The 17,687-nt window shown below is 33.7% G+C and overlaps 1 protein-coding gene across 1 annotated transcript in view; it reads right to left on the bottom strand.

Moving 5' to 3' along the window:
• Window positions 1-12,505, bottom strand: part of LOC116340455 (midnolin homolog) — a gene marked incomplete at its 5' end in the record, with an annotated part of 22,289 nt that extends 9,784 nt beyond the window's left edge. Inside the window, one exon of the mRNA XM_031766952.1 lies at window positions 12,415-12,505. Within this exon, the coding sequence (XP_031622812.1) occupies window positions 12,415-12,505 (91 nt within the window). The remainder of the gene's footprint in view (window positions 1-12,414) is intronic.
• Between the last annotated feature and the right edge of the window lie 5,182 nt (window positions 12,506-17,687).

Raw genomic sequence — 17,687 nt, 5'->3', positions numbered from 1 at the left:
CTGCCATAAGAGTAGGAACTTACGATTTGCTCTCTCTTTTTTGATATTGACATAACAGAGCATTTTATACAAATATTGTAATATACCGGACACCGATTACTTTTTTCAATATTGTCGACTGATGAAATGATAATGGCGATAGCAAAATGAAATCGGCGTATGTGTCTTTTGTCATAGCATCTGCCGACGCCCAACGCGCACAAACACACACACACATACATACGCATACATTCGAAATCGAAAAGTATGCAATGACACTTTCTTGTTTGTGTTTTATTTCCACGTCCAAAATGGCTATGTGAATCGCCATAATATATCATGGTGATTTCTCAATAAAAACGCTCACCAAATTCGTTCAGTGTATTCGAGAAATAGTCATGCGAAAACTACGAAAAATGTGTTGATTCAGACTGAAAGAGAAAAAAATGCAACACGAAGGAGAATAATCACATAGAAGGGCAGTGTTTAAATTGAATGAGTCGAGGTTGTAAAAAAAATCTCATTTTTGCCTCTTTTTTGTTGTCAACCAAATACCTGCATGAGATTTGTCATGCTTAATCGATGCGATGCGATCTCCAATAAGTTGAACAATGTGTTTTTATGAAATCGAATTTCAATCACTTGCAGACGGTTTTGAATAATACGAGACTTTGTTTGATTTTTTGTATGTCTGCTGTCTCCCTTTCTTCCATCTTCTCTCATACAAATAAATATCATTTAATTAATATTCGTTCATGAAAACATTTCTGATGTCAACGTCAAGATGAAATTCAGCAAATGCATGTCATTATTAAAATTAATTTCTCAAATAAATGTGATAATCTTTTTATGAATTCCAATTTGTATGATGTTTAAAATAGTTTTATATGGAACGTTCAGTAAATTGGTGAAAAAAATAATATGTTGATGTAAAACTGTTGTATAGAACAATTCGATCAGACAATAAGAAAAAATGAACCGTAAACCGGTACATAGTGTGTTGAAAGAACAAAAGAAAATGTGGGTCTGCATGACTAAAAGCAACAAAAGTGTAACGTATTACAAATATACAGCAAACTGTACGGTTTTTGTCAATTCAAACAAGCCGATTTTTTTCGTCTGCGTCCACAGTATTAACAATACGCACGTACGTTCAACAATGGTACGCACATTTTTCGCTGGCACAACAATAAATTGTATTTCTCGTTTGGCAACTGGATTGCGAAGCGGCTGCATGTGATGTTTTTTTTCTCCTTTTTAATGGTTTCAGACAGATTTACAGCACCGTTCCTTCGCACAACGTTTTGTGCACAGTTTTTTTTTTTTTTTGTTCAAAAATAGCCCAAGAAACTAATTAGCTAGTAGTCATTTAAATGCTTTAAATAAACGTAAATTTTATTCCCCAAAATGTTGCATTTTAACTTTGATACTAAATTGAAGTGTGGTACGCATTTCACTTTAAATAGTTCGAATGAAAATCGTCCAGATGCTATTTCTTTCACAACTCTTAAGATTTCGTCCATAGAAACGAACAAATATATCATGAAATGCATCGAATTATGATCACATGCTGTTATAAAGAGAGAAACAGATATGACAGTTGCCAAGTAGCTATTAAGACAAATTCACACGCATCACATTTTACAATTATGAATCAGCGCACGCCGTTAAACCAGTTTTTTGAGCAATCGTATCCGGCAAATCACGATGTAGCCGCTTGTGCTAAACGAGAAAAAAGCGGTATTTTTGTGTCGGACGAAATTCGAACGTAAGAGTGTCTCTCTGAAAATGTATGGCCAATATTAGCAGCAATAAATACTGTGAGAATATGCATACAACCGAATGAACGAACCGACGGAACGACTGATATGTGCATTAAACGTATTTCTTTTTTTTTTCTGTACGTGGGCAGGAAGAAAAACACATTTGTTTGATATTTATGTTTGGTGTTTGGACTTTGTGTGCGTTTCGAATGTGTTGAGGTTGAATATAATTAATCGGCTCAAATGAATGTATTTTCATGCAATCACCATTTTTATATCCAGTTCGATGTTTGAGCGGTTACATTTCAACACTGCTGAGCACAAAGCTGAATTTCAACAGATTCTCAATTTCAGAAAATAAACATTATAAACGACCGATTGGGTGTTCCTTTTTCGACAAAGTTCAGTGACCACCTGAATTATAATTTTTTTTCTTCTTTTTTTCAATTTGAAACAAGTAGCAGGGTGAACTTCGATTAAGTTCATTTCTATGCACTAAACATTTTATCAAAGGAATTTGTTCTATTACCACGTCGCGTGGTGCTAGGCTCAGCATTTAACCTATAATCATATTCATAAATGCCTTTATGTTCAGCTGACTGAAAATAGAAGTGAATTTTTGTTTTCAATTTACTAGATTAAAATGTACGATAAGCTGAATAATACGACACGGTTTCTCTGGCTGCAAGAGCGGAAACTATTTGCATCCGGTTAAGATTCTTATATGCATACAAAAAAAACAAATAGAGTTGCCATTCACACAATTATTTAAAACCCGATCTCGACTTGCTGTTCCAAAGTGGAATGGATAAAACGGTAAGTGAACTGGCGCTTCGAGGTGGAACAAATAACGTTTGTTGCCATGAACAAAGAATTTTTCTATCGATCAAAAATTGAGTCAAGAACTTTACTATTTGCATTCGATTCAGCTGTTATTTACGTACATTTTTGTATTATCAGTTATTGTTTTTTTTTATCGGAACGTTTTCTGATGGCATATCCTACCGCCAACACAAATTGAATTAATAAAGAAAGACATTGTTGAAAAATTCTTTGTTTTGTTTACTTAGCATTTTGCCATGTATTTTCACTGCATTTATACCTCTTTAGTCCATGACACAAACGAAACGAAAGACAATACATATATGCTCTGTGTGAAACAGAGAATAAAATCACATAGAACGAAATGAAAGAAAGAAGAAAAAAAAAAAAACAGCAGAATAAGTGGAAAAATGTGCTTTGCTCTAATTACAAATTATATTATCGCGCAAAACTGCGTGAACCGTTTCTGCGGAAAATTTTTGCCTTTGCTAGCGCCAAGTACTGTACACGACACATTTACTAAACTGTACGGTTTCATCGAAGCGATGCTTATTAGCGAAAACATAAGGAAGAGAGAAAAAAAGTGCAATGGAATTTCTCAAACGTACGAAATACAATACAATCAAATACGGTACAGCACTCGCGCAATGGAAATATGAGCTGTGGGGATTCAGCTACGGGTATGTATTAGGCAATATCAAAATGTGAAGTAATATAATCAATATCAACCTACATAAAAACTAATACAAGAAGAAATTTGCAATTATTTACAGAATAACAATATTCCCGCTGCTTGTTTGACGCTGTGTGGTGTTTTGTAAATGTGTTGCAATGAATAATGGTTGTTTCGTTCAGTTTTGCAGCGCATCGAAATCGAATTTTCATATGAACTAACAAAACTTTAGCAAATAGTGGTGGTACCGCCACTGATGAATCGAACTAATTGATTGAAGTGTCTGCGAAGAAAAAAAAACTGGTTGTCGGCAGACATTGTACTGAAACATGCATGGAAAATAAAAAAAAATATGGGCATGACCAAATTGTTCAGTGGTCACTGAGAATAGTCGCTCAAATGAAGAACTCACAGAGCGTTCAATTGATAAATAATTCATTATGTTGATGTGAATCATTGCTAAATGTACTGCTTGACACAACTGTGACTGTGACAATAAACCGTAATTAACTGTATACCGTTTAGATTCGATACAAAACAACAATAAAGCCTATCTCTCTATGGAGAGATGGAGACGTCGAAAACACGTGTAAAATTTAAAATGGTTTACGCGCAAATAGACAACATATATTGTTCGCAACCGTACACATCATGCGCTCATTCACTTCAATGCTGAAAAAAATACAGTTTTTTTCACTATGCCTTCTTTTTTAGTTTGCACATCAGATTGCTTTGATTGTTACAAAGAATGACGGAATTGAATGTATTTTAACACCGTAATAATCACGCCAAGTGAGAGAAAGACCACAAGTTTGAATCTATTGTTTATTTGTGTGTGCATGTGAAGCTGCCTATTTCTACAATAATCTCCAAACAATTTTTGTCTATTAGCGTTTAAGCGCATCCCGTTATTCACGCTTTTTTTTAAATAGTAAGGTCGCGTTTAGCGTTCAATTTGGATGTTTCTCTTTCTTTTGAATTTTGGCTTTACCTGCGGTTGCTCTCTACAAATGAGTGAAGATGAAGATAACCTTTTCCCGAATTAAAGGTTTTAATTTTTTTTCGGCCATTCTGCTCGAGTTCACATTTATCTCATTATTTGTCATTAAAGCCGTTTCTCTACAAAAGCAGTAATAGCTGCTGCTAGCCACTTTTCGATTGTTAAAAATGGCGAGTTGTTAAAATCGTATTTATAAAATAAACTCAACGTATCATGAAGTATTATTTCAGCAAGAACAACTATTGAAATATCCCGTATATTTCAAACTTTATTTCTCATCATGGGAAATTGGTTCTCTGCTTTATTTTGTGTTCGCTTGGTTGATAATTCCAATTAATCACAATTACTACTTTTCACATACTGTGCGTCAGATATCAATGATCCATCATCCAAACTTTTTTTTTTGCCCAAACAGAGCCATATACACGACCAATATTTTAATAATCGTGCGCGTGTGTGTGCGATAAATAATGGTTCATATGTTTGGAAATTGACAACGGGGAGAATTGTGAAATCGTGTACCGCTTACATTTTACGCATAACGAATGCGTGCTGCTGTATGTGGTGAAATTGTGCGTACGGATCCACATCGCTGCTGCCATGCTTGTAGAAAGTTTTTTTCCGGCTTTGTTTGGACCATTTCGAACGCACTAATTTCATAACTGAAACTCGAAATTAACAATACAGATGCCGATTTAAATGCAATGTATAAAAATATAAAAAAATCTCTAAGATTTCAGATCAGGGTGACACTGTTGAACTGGAACAATAGAATTAACGAAGTTTAAAAGATATGCATTGACTTTGAAACTGAAGGAAAAAGTAACATTTACTTGGCGATCTTATTTGGTTGTTTTTGGATAAGAGTTCGCATGGCAACAAGCGAGAGAAAGGCTTTCGAAAATGAAAATCTTATTAATGCTTTGTGCACACTTCACTTTCATTGTATAGCACTTACATTCACCCATAAGAGCCGGCTTGCAGACATCGATCGATTGAACAGTGGAACGAAAATTAAGCGACTTTTTATTTCGGAAAAGCTTGAACGGTAACCTATTTGACTTATTTTCACATCAATCATTTGACTGATTTAGGCGCCATGCAAAAAATTCTTTTGATCACTAAAATGAATTCAACTTCCTTCAACATTGTTAATTAATAATTTCGATTTATTATATTTCAACGTCACGATCAATACAATTGCTGTTGTACAATAAAATAAGAATATACATATATGTACATATATAACGCTGAACATGTTGATGAGATCAGCCATTTTAATTGTTTTCAGTCTCGAAAACAACAAACTGGTTTGTTTTCAGACCACGTACGTATTTTATGCATGTAAACCGAAATTCAATTTCAGTCAAAGTCAACAAAGCCATCGATAACGAAATGTGATTTTCGAAAGACTAAACAAACTGTAAACAAACTATTTCTATAATGCTATATACGCTGTGAGGCAATCGAAAATATCCAATGTAATCCAACACGATGTGAATTTTAATGAAATGATCACCGTGAAAATTTTATATCACTATTATATATTGGCTTCAAATTAAATAACCAAAAATAAAAATTGTAATGAAAATGCACGACTTTTCATACCGATTGTTGAAAAAAATAAGTTAAAAATAAATAAATGGAGTTTGAATATTCTCCATAGCCGAACGAATACTTTTCAAATTTTTATTTTATTTTTTCTCGTTTTCATAAACTTTCTAGATCAGAGCTAATATTTTTACAATAAAAAATGTTGTTGTTTTTTCCGATTAAAATTTAAATAACATTGAAACATTTTGGTATTGAATTCAAAATACCTTATGCATTGTATGGATATATTATTTCCGATCTTGGATTTGTCCATTCAATGACTTTCAATTTGAAAGAAAATCTAAAATTATATCGTGCGCAAAACGCACATTTCATATTAAAATACGAATAAGGGTCTTTTGGTTTCGTTGCAATCTATCGCCGTTTTTTTTAGAAATTTGGCTTTTTTTGGATATGTACATTTGATTTTAATCAAATCATGAATATTTTCTCATCTTACGAAGCAAAAAGAAAACCGAAAAGAAAGCGAAAGTTTTCAGTTTAACAACGCTTTGTTATTTCTCTTTTGTTTTTTTTTCATGTTACGGCATTGTCAGTGTTTTGGTGTTGCTTTTTCAATTGCTATTGCCGTTTCGTTTGCTCTAATAGTATCATAAATGTGAGTGTGTTTATTTGTTTTGGTTCGTTCTGGTGTTTAAAAACGCTGCGTTTGTATTAGTAGCTCAAATATGTTGATCACCTTCAGCAAGATAGCAGCTGGCATTGTGTGAGTGAGAGAGTTAAATTTGTATTCGAACAATACATACAAATAAATTGAAGCAATCGCCTCTACTCGATCTTTGCATGTATTGCAATGAGTATAAAAAGCCGCTTGCGTGCGCATGTATGGGCTCAAGCTCACGTATAACTCTCATTTTAGTACAGTCTTCTCTAAACATGATTTATATATTATTATTTTTCGAATCGCCAAATGCACAATGTTCAAAACGGAATGAAAAATGGTTTTTGGTACTGTTTAATTACACATTTGAATCGGAACACTGAGTCCAAGGTTCCGAAAAACTTGAAGGAGAAAATCAGTTTTGGCCTTTGCAAACATAAATTACACACAATAATTTTTTTGATTCGATTTGATTTTGATTGCTTGGGACAGCATTTCGACATATTTTTTCATGGATGTTTAAGAAAAAAGAATGGAAATTGAGAGAAAACTAAAAAAAACTATACCCATTCAACATTCATTATTCAATGCCAAAATGAAAAAAAGCCGAGTTAAGCTTCGAGAATTTTATTTGTGAGCATCTCAAACTACTTTCTGCGGGCTGAACATTTTTTTCTCACACGATTTTAAGTGCAGCTGCAAAAATAGAAAAAATCTCCTTTCAGGTGTGTTCACATTCGAAATTGTCAGTTCAAAGGTAATGCGTTGTTAAAGATTTTTCTTTTAGAAAAAGTGTTGCTTTATTGTCGCAAATATATGTATTTTGTGCGCGCTAGAGGTGTATTTTTTTGGACAAAACAAAAAAGACACATTTGTGTGTTCTGTGCATAAAATTGAAGACTTATGTAACGTTCCAAATTGCATTAATGTTTACACGTACCCGAGTAAATCAATGTTTCTTACCTTTGAACACAAAACCAAATACTTCGACCTAAAATTTTCTATTCTTCTTATTTTTGAACAAAAAAAAATCCCATTTAAAACGCAACGATTTCTATTGGCTGAAGAAATAGAATCTTAATTCACTGTCTACCTGCAGACATAGAAGTGCATTTATGTAATTCTCTTTTTTGCTTGGTTTCCATGCGTTTTTTTTATGGTTAGTGCGATAACAATGGTTGTAACAGCAAAAGAAAGGGCAGAGACTGTACTCAATTTACAAAACCCACACTGCAAAGTATGCACAAAACTCACACTGGCATGAACTGATTCACATTTGATTTATGCCCAAAGTAATCATCTTCTTGAAGAAGGAAAATATCAATAGAGCACCGAGCTCTAAAATCACCGATTTTTCGCTTTTGTTTGGTGCATTTGGATGGGATTCTTTTCATTGAAAAGGAAATATAGATTTTTGGAAAGACGTTGTTTGATGCATTGCTTAGATCGAGTAATTGTGTTTGCTTCCTTTTTTTGCTTTGTTAATTGAAGTGATTCTGTAGACACAGCATTATATTAACATCAAATACAATCACAGAGAAGACCATGCCGGAGTGTCTTGTCTAATGTTAGTTGCTCAGTAAATAAATTCAAAATGCAAGAAAGTTTAAATAGTAATTGTACATCGATTCCCACACATCATTAGAGGAATTGATGTTGTTAAATTCATGATGATGACATTTGTCAATTTATCGAATCGTCTTGCTTGTATTGCAGAGTTCAGAGATTGAACGAAAATACCAAACGTGGGCGAATGAATCGATAGCAAAAATGTTCATTGCAATTTATGCTGGTAAACGTTGTTGTTTTTATTATTATTCATGAAATAAAATATTAAATTCTTTTGAATTTGATAGTGGTTAAAAAGGGGGCAATTGTATTGAGAATAACAATTTCATTTTTTTTCTGTACTGGGAAGAGAGGGAAAGTTAACATTTTTTTTTGTGGTTTTTGTCTTCATTGATTGCAATGCAACTATCAACTTTCAACATTTCCATTAGTGACGTAAGAATCTGTGAGAAATTCAATTTTGGCCGAATTTCAAATTTTAACGCAGCCTTCATGCACAAACCGTGCACGAAAGTGAAAGTTGTGATTTTTTTCTGTGAGTGTGTTACTTTTATCCCCGTCGAAAATCAACCAAAAGAAAATTGCCCAAACAGCTTGTTTCTCGAAAAAAAAATCGCTTGATTCATGAACACAATTGTAAGTCCAAATTCAGTAGGCATATTGTATGCGCATACGAAATGCGACCTATGTGCAAACGCCAAAATCTTTGACGAATATCGAATTATGGAACACACAACAACAACAACCAGTGCTATTGGGAAGTTTCCATCATTATATGCTTCGGTTCGTTTTGTAATATAAAAACACACAGAAAAAGAGAAAAAAAAACCAAATCACCGTTAACTTAGCGGTAGGCTGCGATGATCTTTACGATGTGTGTATTCACAGTATTTATTCATTGTCAAAAAAAAAGATCGTAAAAAGCTGACCGTTAGACGAGAAATAATCCGAATTCTCCAATTATGCATACAAGACTGAGCGAATGTACGAAATGAGATAACCTTTCTATTCACAATATACGTGCTTCGAACACGAATGAACTTTTCCGCATCGAATGAAAGTATCACCATTTTTGATAACATTGATAGCGAAGTACTCCTTATTTTCTTTATTTCTCATTTTTGTTGTGCATAAATGTTTTTCTTTTCGTTTGGTGTATACGATCTACGTGAAATGTGTTGAATACACATATTTTTGCACGTGTTTCAACTCTTGTACGGTTTTAATTGGAATCAAAAAGCAACACATGTAATGAGAAAATATAGAAAATAACGTTAATTGTTCACAAAACGCTTGAAAAAAAAATAGTCAATCAAATCATGCGCGTCCATTGTTGGAAAACGAAGTAACATTGTATGTACAATTATTCAGGTATACTTTGGCTAAAACCAATCCAACTTTTTGAACTTTGATGTTTGTATTATTGAAAATACTTTGATTATCCAAAAGTGTCAATAGTTATATTTTTACCGTATGTAGTCATGCATTTTATTGCATTGACTTCCTAGCGACTTCAGCCTAATCCAAATATTTTCAAGCGCATTTTAAAGTGAATTACAATGCCCAATGAAAATTGACCGTATACTTTGGAAATGAAACAGAATGTGCGATCAAGTCACTAGCATTGCGCAAGTAAACCAGTTCTTTTCAGTTTTTTTTCGATCCATGAAAATAGAAATCACTTAAAACTAAGAAACATAAAAATTAATTATATACAGTATGTATATATAATGTATGTGTACAGATAACAGACTTGAAAATCGTCAGCAATTGTCAAAGTTCAACCAACGTCTATAAAATATATATGACAGTAACTACAGTTTTAATGTCCATTAGTAACATGAAATATAATATACTGCTTCAGTCTGATCTACGAATTCCAGTTTAGGTCAGATACGTACTCTCGCAGGGAATTCGTTTGGTTTCTGTGCATCTGTTGTTTGTCTATATATGTGTGTGTGTTTTTTTTGGTTCCGGAACCGAGATGCCTTTGTCGCCGTCCATAGGTGAAACATGAGTGATAAATTTCTATTCACATTGTCTGCTTTAGAGCGATCATTTGAATAATTTTGCGCTTGTTTCGATTTTATTTTGTTTGAAATATTAAGCTGTGAGGCACATTTCACATTCACAAATGAAACGTGTATTTGCACGGGAATCAACAATTTAACGATGACGACGATATTCAAGGGCATTGTGTGAGAGAGTCTTATACGCGCAATATAACACACTCATTTAATTTGTCTTCGACATTTTGTGAGCGAAATGATTAGTGCTTACATTCAAATATTCACACCAACATTCGATACGTGCGCCCGTGTGCACAACGATAAAATATTTACAAATATGAGAATGTTCATTGTTCGCTCGTGTTTATGGACGATGGATGACGACAGGTTGATTTTTCAGTCAAAATGCAATTAAAAAAGTGAAATTGCTTTTTCATCTGATTTGGTTCGTATGTTTTTTTTTGCACTCAAAACGGGTTCAAATCGTTTGCAAGAGTGTGCCTACTGTTGATAAATTTATTTTGTTTGTGGGAGAAAATCCTTGCATTGAATACTTTTTTTTATTTGCATTACAAAAGCAATTCAGTTGGCGGATTAACCTTCACATGTTGAATGCAAGCAACGCAAATTAAATCAAAACATAGTATCGCGTTTCAATTTCGGAATGGAATAAAAGTCAGATCATGTCAATGACCAGCTTTTAATCGAATGTGAAAATACTTGATCAGCGCTTTTCTTTTCACCATTTTATTTAAATCAAATTAATAAATCACTCGCAAGACTCTTTTTGATTGCGGTAATTTCGATTGAAATTGAAAATTTCCCATGTGGGAGGACCAGATCGGCTGAATTTATTAAATGAAATGAAATTTTTGAAATAATTTTTCAAATGGCTGGCGTAATATAATGGTAAATGCGAACTAAACTGAAGAATCGATTACGGCAAGCAGCGATGGTGGCACAACGGCGACGGCGCACAACAAAAACCGTATCAAAGCTGAATGTGGTTGTAAAATGTAAAATATTTCAACATCAATTGCCGTGCACAGAGGCAAGAGAGCCTAGCGAACCGCAAAAAGTGAGAAGAAAGAAAACATAAATTATTCACAATATGAATGTGCGAACAATTTCAAATCAAAAAGCATGCAAGCACCAAGATTGTTTTTTCTGCTCAACCGTTTTTATTTTGTGTGTGCATCAATTGTAGCATGCAAACGACGACGTGATGAGATACGAACGCACTTTGTTACAAAATGCTTGAAGCATAATATTTTGTGAAAAGTGCACGACTTTTTTTCTTCTCTCTCTCACTCTCCTCCTCTTTTTCTTTCTTTCTTTTTGTGTCTTACATGTACAAGCTGTGCTTATGTTTGCGGCTGCTGGACTCTATATAAGAGTGAGTGAACAAGCGAACAAAGGAATGAGTGAAGTAAGTATAAATGTTTGCTAAAAACAAATAATAATAACGGTACGTGAAGGAGAAAAAGCGAATATGTCCAGCGAGCCGAGGAAAAAACTGAATACTCTTTCATATCATTTAGCAATCGATTTAATAAAAGAAGAATAAAATGCAATGCCCTTTATGCGTTCATCGTATTGCATGTTGCTTGCTGCCGACGAGCCAAATAATGATAGTATGTGCACCGGAATTATTGCTGTGTGCAACGATACAATGTGCACATATGTGTGTTGCAGCCACATTCATTTCTCATGCTAATGGTCCAGGTCATTATTAGCATAATACAAAGCAAAGGAAATATAAAAATAAGAAGAAACAAACAAAATGTGCTAAAATTCAACTGTCGCCGAGATACATACTGTCGCCTATGTATCACATACGATCGACTAGACAGAGATGGAGAAAAAAAAGAGTTTATGACCGAAGAGGTAAAAATGAAGCAGTAAGTGAAAAATTATTCGCTCGATTTGCATAGCATGAAGTCGTTTATATGACTATATCTCTTGTACTTTGTACAAAGTGAGTGAACCTATAACAGTACATAGGATCCCGTCTCTGCTTTTTGTCATAATAATGATCAGCCGGATAAGGGATAATTACTTTTAGGTTTTAGCTCACCGCCACACCAAGAAATGTGTATTCAGCAGACCAGTCGGACTCTAACTGTTTAATGTTTTGACTCATTTGAAAAACACGATCAAGATCATGTCAAGAGAAAAAACAACAACAACAGGTATATAGTGTTCGGAAAGCAATCTCGCAAAACTATTTTTCTTTCATTTTGAGAGTATTTCATTTTGATATATGCGAGGTCTTGATTCTGTCATTAGTTCAAGTCGAATCTTGGCGTACTATTCTTGAAATTCATAAAAAAAAGTCCAAATCAAGATAATATAAGATTAATAACAATGAAAAACATATTTACCAAAAGCCCCGTCTCAACATTTGGCAGCAGAATTATTTTGCTTCCATCCATAATCCCATTCTCTTTTATCGATGTTCCGTCGTGAAGTTCTCTGCAAAGAAAAAAAAGAGAATAATGAATCATTTGAAACTTGCTTAACTAAAAGAAAACTATTAACATCCATGCTTAACAAACGAAATTCGCTGTTGAAAATTGCTATACAACGAACATTTTGGAAAGTGTGTAAAATTCAATGGAAGTTATCATATCGTTTGCGCTCGGTCAAAACTCATGTAATGACATGGTCATGTTGGTGGTTTGCGTTCAAAATACCCATTGATTCATACAAACACGTTTCGAACAATTCCAATGTTGTCTTCAGACAAGTATTTACACATATCGATACGATTGCGTTCACTATATTACAAGTCGTTTGATACAAGGTGAAAATGGCAGCCAAGCTGAGTATGAATGCGAGCAAAGTAAAAAGGTGAAAATCGACATGTATTGTTGCATGAAAGAGTCAATACACGAAATCAAAGTTTAACTCTTTAATTTGCCGATATTTTATTGACTATGCAATGAGTGTTGGCCTTTTGTGCATGTTTTTTTTTTTTTCAAATTTGGTTGAAAATCCAAATAATCTGCACATAAAATGGCGGCAAAGGTAATAAAAAGTTTAGAGTGATTGCATCAGATTCATTGTCAGAATATTCTCAAAATGTATTTAACGATTGAAAATTCTATCAAGCGTGGCTATACAACGTATCGGATGCATAATTCAAGGCTTTTGTGTGTGCTTACGTGTGTTTGCACACGAATTCAGTTATTGTGAACATTTGTGTTGGCACAAACTAATTTAACATGTAAAATTATTAAAACTGGTTGTAGTATGTGTGCGATTTTTTGTCAATTCTCACGTAAACTTTCGAGTAGTAATGTTTTTTTTTTTCATTCAATGAGTTGAGTTTGCAATGGAAAACACATGGAATCAAGCCGTTTATCGAAACAGCTATAAAATACATTTTTTTCCTTAATTTCTGCCATTAAGATTCATTAAATCCATTCATAAGCACAATTTATAATCAGCAAATAATTTAAAAAGTGCCATTTTGTACTTTGATTTGGCCATCGATATCACTTTTGATTATACTATCAATACAGCGACTTTATTTCATTGGTTTTTCAAACCTTTTCTATTCGAATAAGTTATAAAGAAGTTCGAGACAACTACGAATTAAAGATAATTGCGAATTCTAAATTTTATTTGATAAAACATTTCAGTTGGTCGTACAAATGTGGATTGTATTTCTTTGTGATAATATAAATCCAATTACATTGTCCTAAATTTGTCTTGTAAATAGAAGAATATTTAAACCAATGGGTCAAGTTGTATTCAAGGAATGTTTGCATGTATTGACGACTTCTAATGAAAAGTAAGAATCAATGTTGAATCAAGAGAGCAATTAGGGGAAAATAAAGAGCATTAGTTAATGTCGGCACAATTCTTGTGAAATGTGTCTTTATGGCAAATTTTGTATCATTTGTTGTGTGATTATATCAATTCGATAGAAACGCTTGAATTCTGAAGGCGGAAAATGTAATGTTTTTGTGTGTTGGTGTAACCATGTTTCCTTCGGCGTAAAAAATGATAATGATAAATATAGACGAATGACAGACAGTCATCCATTCGGTATATATTGTAGTATTTTTTACAGCGTGTGTGCGATGCATCGTCTGTGTATCGTTTGTATAGAAAAGAAAGAGAAGTGTTTTTTTTTTCGCTTCATACGTATTTGTTTTCGGTTGAGCTGTGCTAATACGGGCTGTTGTCGTCATATCTTCACACTCGTCAGATTCGAAAGAAATACAGCGCGTATGTATTATCTATTCATCGTTGATTCGTTGTTTTAATGGCCCCCTAAAATGACGTCATAAAGCGCTCACTTCATTTTAGGCTCTTTGTTGGTGATTCCGAGTATTGAATTTCTTTGTTTCGTTGCAAAATACAACGTTCTCTTCAAGAGAATAAGCGCGAGTCATCGAAAATGAATCAAGGCGTCATTTTTTAGCGCAGAAAAAAAATGTAAATGTGCTCTAACTTTGGCAAGCTGATGCATCGAATTCGAAATTTTCATTTTGCATAGGATGCCGTTCACAACCCATGTACTCTTACTTGTACCCTTTGTGTACGTGTTTGTTTCAATTGATTTTATCTTTCAGTCTTTGCGCGTTCTATCATTCCCTCCTACGTTCTAAATTACAACCATTTGATGGAAGTTCTCGCAGCCTCTGTTTTCGTGTTGCTACGGCACGAAATAAAAACGCACTTTGCACCGGGAATAAAACGTTATATAAGTGTGCGGCAATACAAAGCCATATTATATACGCAATCACTGGAATAGTATACGAATATTCAAGAGGAATGACGGTTCACAACGCCCAAAATAAATGTATACGTTCGATGAGAATATTTCACACGTATAAAACGTCAAGCTTTCCCCGATATTTGCTATCGATCCGAGTAAATGTGTGATTCAACAACGTTCCAAGCATACGTCATTTATGGCCTTTGGTTAAAAAAAACCACATGAGAATCTAGTTAGCTTCTCGTGATTTCAACTGAATTTGTCACACTGACTATATCAATTTTGTTTTTATTCAAGTCTTGTCATTCTGTCACTTATTCGTGATTTTCAAACGAAATTCCCTTTACATTGTTTTATAACAAAGATCGTACTACTTTTTATTATCATTCTATAGAACTCAGTTAACTGCGTCAGCATAACTTGAATGAAAAGGCTTTGGCGATCACCATATTCTTTCCTTTTTTTCTTCAAATTCATTGAAATGGAATTGCGCAACAAAGAGAAAAAAAAACGAAATGAAGTAGTCTGTGTATGCTGTAAATGAATTTGATGCTAAAAGGTTCATGATATAAAAAGTAATAGGCAACCATAGAAATGAAACTGAGGGACTTTCCGTACGTTGAGCCAAGTGAATCCTGTGCAAATGTTCACGATTTTAGATGTTATATATTCGTTGCGATTACATACAACGCAACAGATTCAACAACAAGAAGGGGAACACACAGTCGCTGTGTTCAGAAGAAAGTATGTTAGATAATAACATTCGTCTAACAAAGCAAGTATTGGAAAACATGAATAAAGCATTCTAACACCACAAACAGCAAGTGTAGGAACGTTTCTCTCTTCATTCGTACTTCCCATCCGCTATACTGACGACTAATTGAATTGATTGACTAAGAACTTGAATATTGCATAAGAACTTTGGTTAATTTTTCGTTTATGTGGAAATTTTGTTTAACAATAGCAAAACTTTCATGTTATGCAATTTTAACCATCTGTTCATCCATCAACTGATACAATTTGTATTAATTCATACAAATCGGAGCAAATTCAGTGGCAATTTTACGGGATGCAAAACTCATGGCCACACCTATGGATCAATACAAATATCCATATGTAAATACAATGGCTACAAATCTGAATTCGTTGAGGATATTTTTTTTTTCGTATGCTTGTGAACAAAGATGTTTCACATTGGAAGAGGAACGTTGCCACCGTGTTTGGCTTCAGCAAAACAGAGACAAAAAAATTGAGAAAAATCCAAAAGAACGAAAAAAAATTCAGTTTAAACGCAAATATTTATTTTATAAAATGTGAACCCAGCCGTTTCATTCGCACACCGAATGAATGTTTACGCTTGTTACGGCTCTCGTTGCACATAGATAGCACAAGAGGAAAATTAATTTTATTTGTGTAAATTTTTGTTGGATTGGATTCGTTGGCAGCACCGAACGTGACGTCAAATGCGCATTGCAAAAAATTTCGATATTACAAACAACAGAGGGAAAGAGAGACAGATACAAAGAAAAAAAAACTCTGCCTAATACAATTTAAATGATTTCCGATCGAACAAAGTGAATGGCAAACAAGCTCGCATTTATGCATGAAATTACTCAAGCTCAAAAATGGCTGACGTTCACGTTCCGTTCGATTCATTTCTGCGCAAAAAAGAGTATACAAAAACCGCTCTGAATAAAATACAAATATATTCGGATTTAGGTTTTGGACAAACCAAAACGAAATGCGCATTTGCACTGCATCATCGCATTCAATGCAAAATCGAAATATATCTCCCACCAACTACAGTTTCGAATACATATTATAACATATTTTATTGTATTAAAATGAAATCGCTTCATTTTTATTTGGAATAACAAACAACGTCTGATAAAGACGGATAAAGATGTGTTTAAAAAAAATCAGTTTCATATGTATTAGATTTCCTTCACTTATTGGACTGGTTGATAATAATTGAGTCAGCTTTTGACACTTTTATTGTTGATAACTAAGGACGGAAACATCCATTTGATAAACAATAATGAAATCATTCTACATTCAATTGCGTCTTTTCTACCTCCATTTCTCAATATTGAGAAAGATGACAGCATCAAATGTGTTCAACAAATTTAGCCACATAGTCTGCTCTTAGAATATTTCACAGCGAAATTTATTCGGTTTTTTACAAAACATGACAACACACTCAATCAATAATCAGTCATATAACTGTGGACGGCACCGTCAAGCTGCACAACGTTAAAATGATGTTTTTTCAATTGGGTTATTTCAAAATGATGATCTAATTACATGACAGCTCTCTCAAATGAAGTCGCCATTAGGTTTTGAAAGGTGTGCTGTTGCTGCTGACATGCAACTAAACATATTGATATCAATTGTAAATAGTGCAACTACACATATTCACATTCACGATGCCAGCATATGCTCATTTTTCAACCAAATAAATTTTATTCATTATAATACTTTCTATGCACAGATGTTGCACTGTTATGACAAGTTTGTACGTGCCGTTCTGTGCTTCGTTGGACATCAATAAAATAGTATGTACTTATGTAGTCTCTTTGGAATGGACATGGGCTATTTGGCGTTATACGGGTTCCATATCGTTTTCGCCTAATAATGGGCGTATCTTTTTCATCGATTTTTTTCTTTTACTGGGGAACTTTACCACATCCCGATAGTTTTTACTGATAAAACAACTTCTATTCTATCACTTGAAACACAATTGTTTCCTTTTCCTAGTTAGATGAACGTATTCAAATAGAATGTCAATAAATAAATCATGTTTTGTGCAAATATTCAGACATTTTCTAATTTCCTGCGCAAAATTATAACCAGATTGATATATACGTTTTGATTTGACAATGAAAATCGATTCTGGTTCATGCCACATTTATTGATTTATTGGCA

Source organism: Contarinia nasturtii, unplaced genomic scaffold, assembly GCF_009176525.2.
Source record: "Contarinia nasturtii isolate CC-2019 unplaced genomic scaffold, AAFC_CNas_1.1 Cnas_scaffold_688, whole genome shotgun sequence".
NCBI lineage: Eukaryota > Metazoa > Arthropoda > Insecta > Diptera > Cecidomyiidae > Contarinia > Contarinia nasturtii.
Note: the sequence above shows the minus strand (reverse complement) of the source record. Positions and strands in the feature narration are given on the sequence as shown.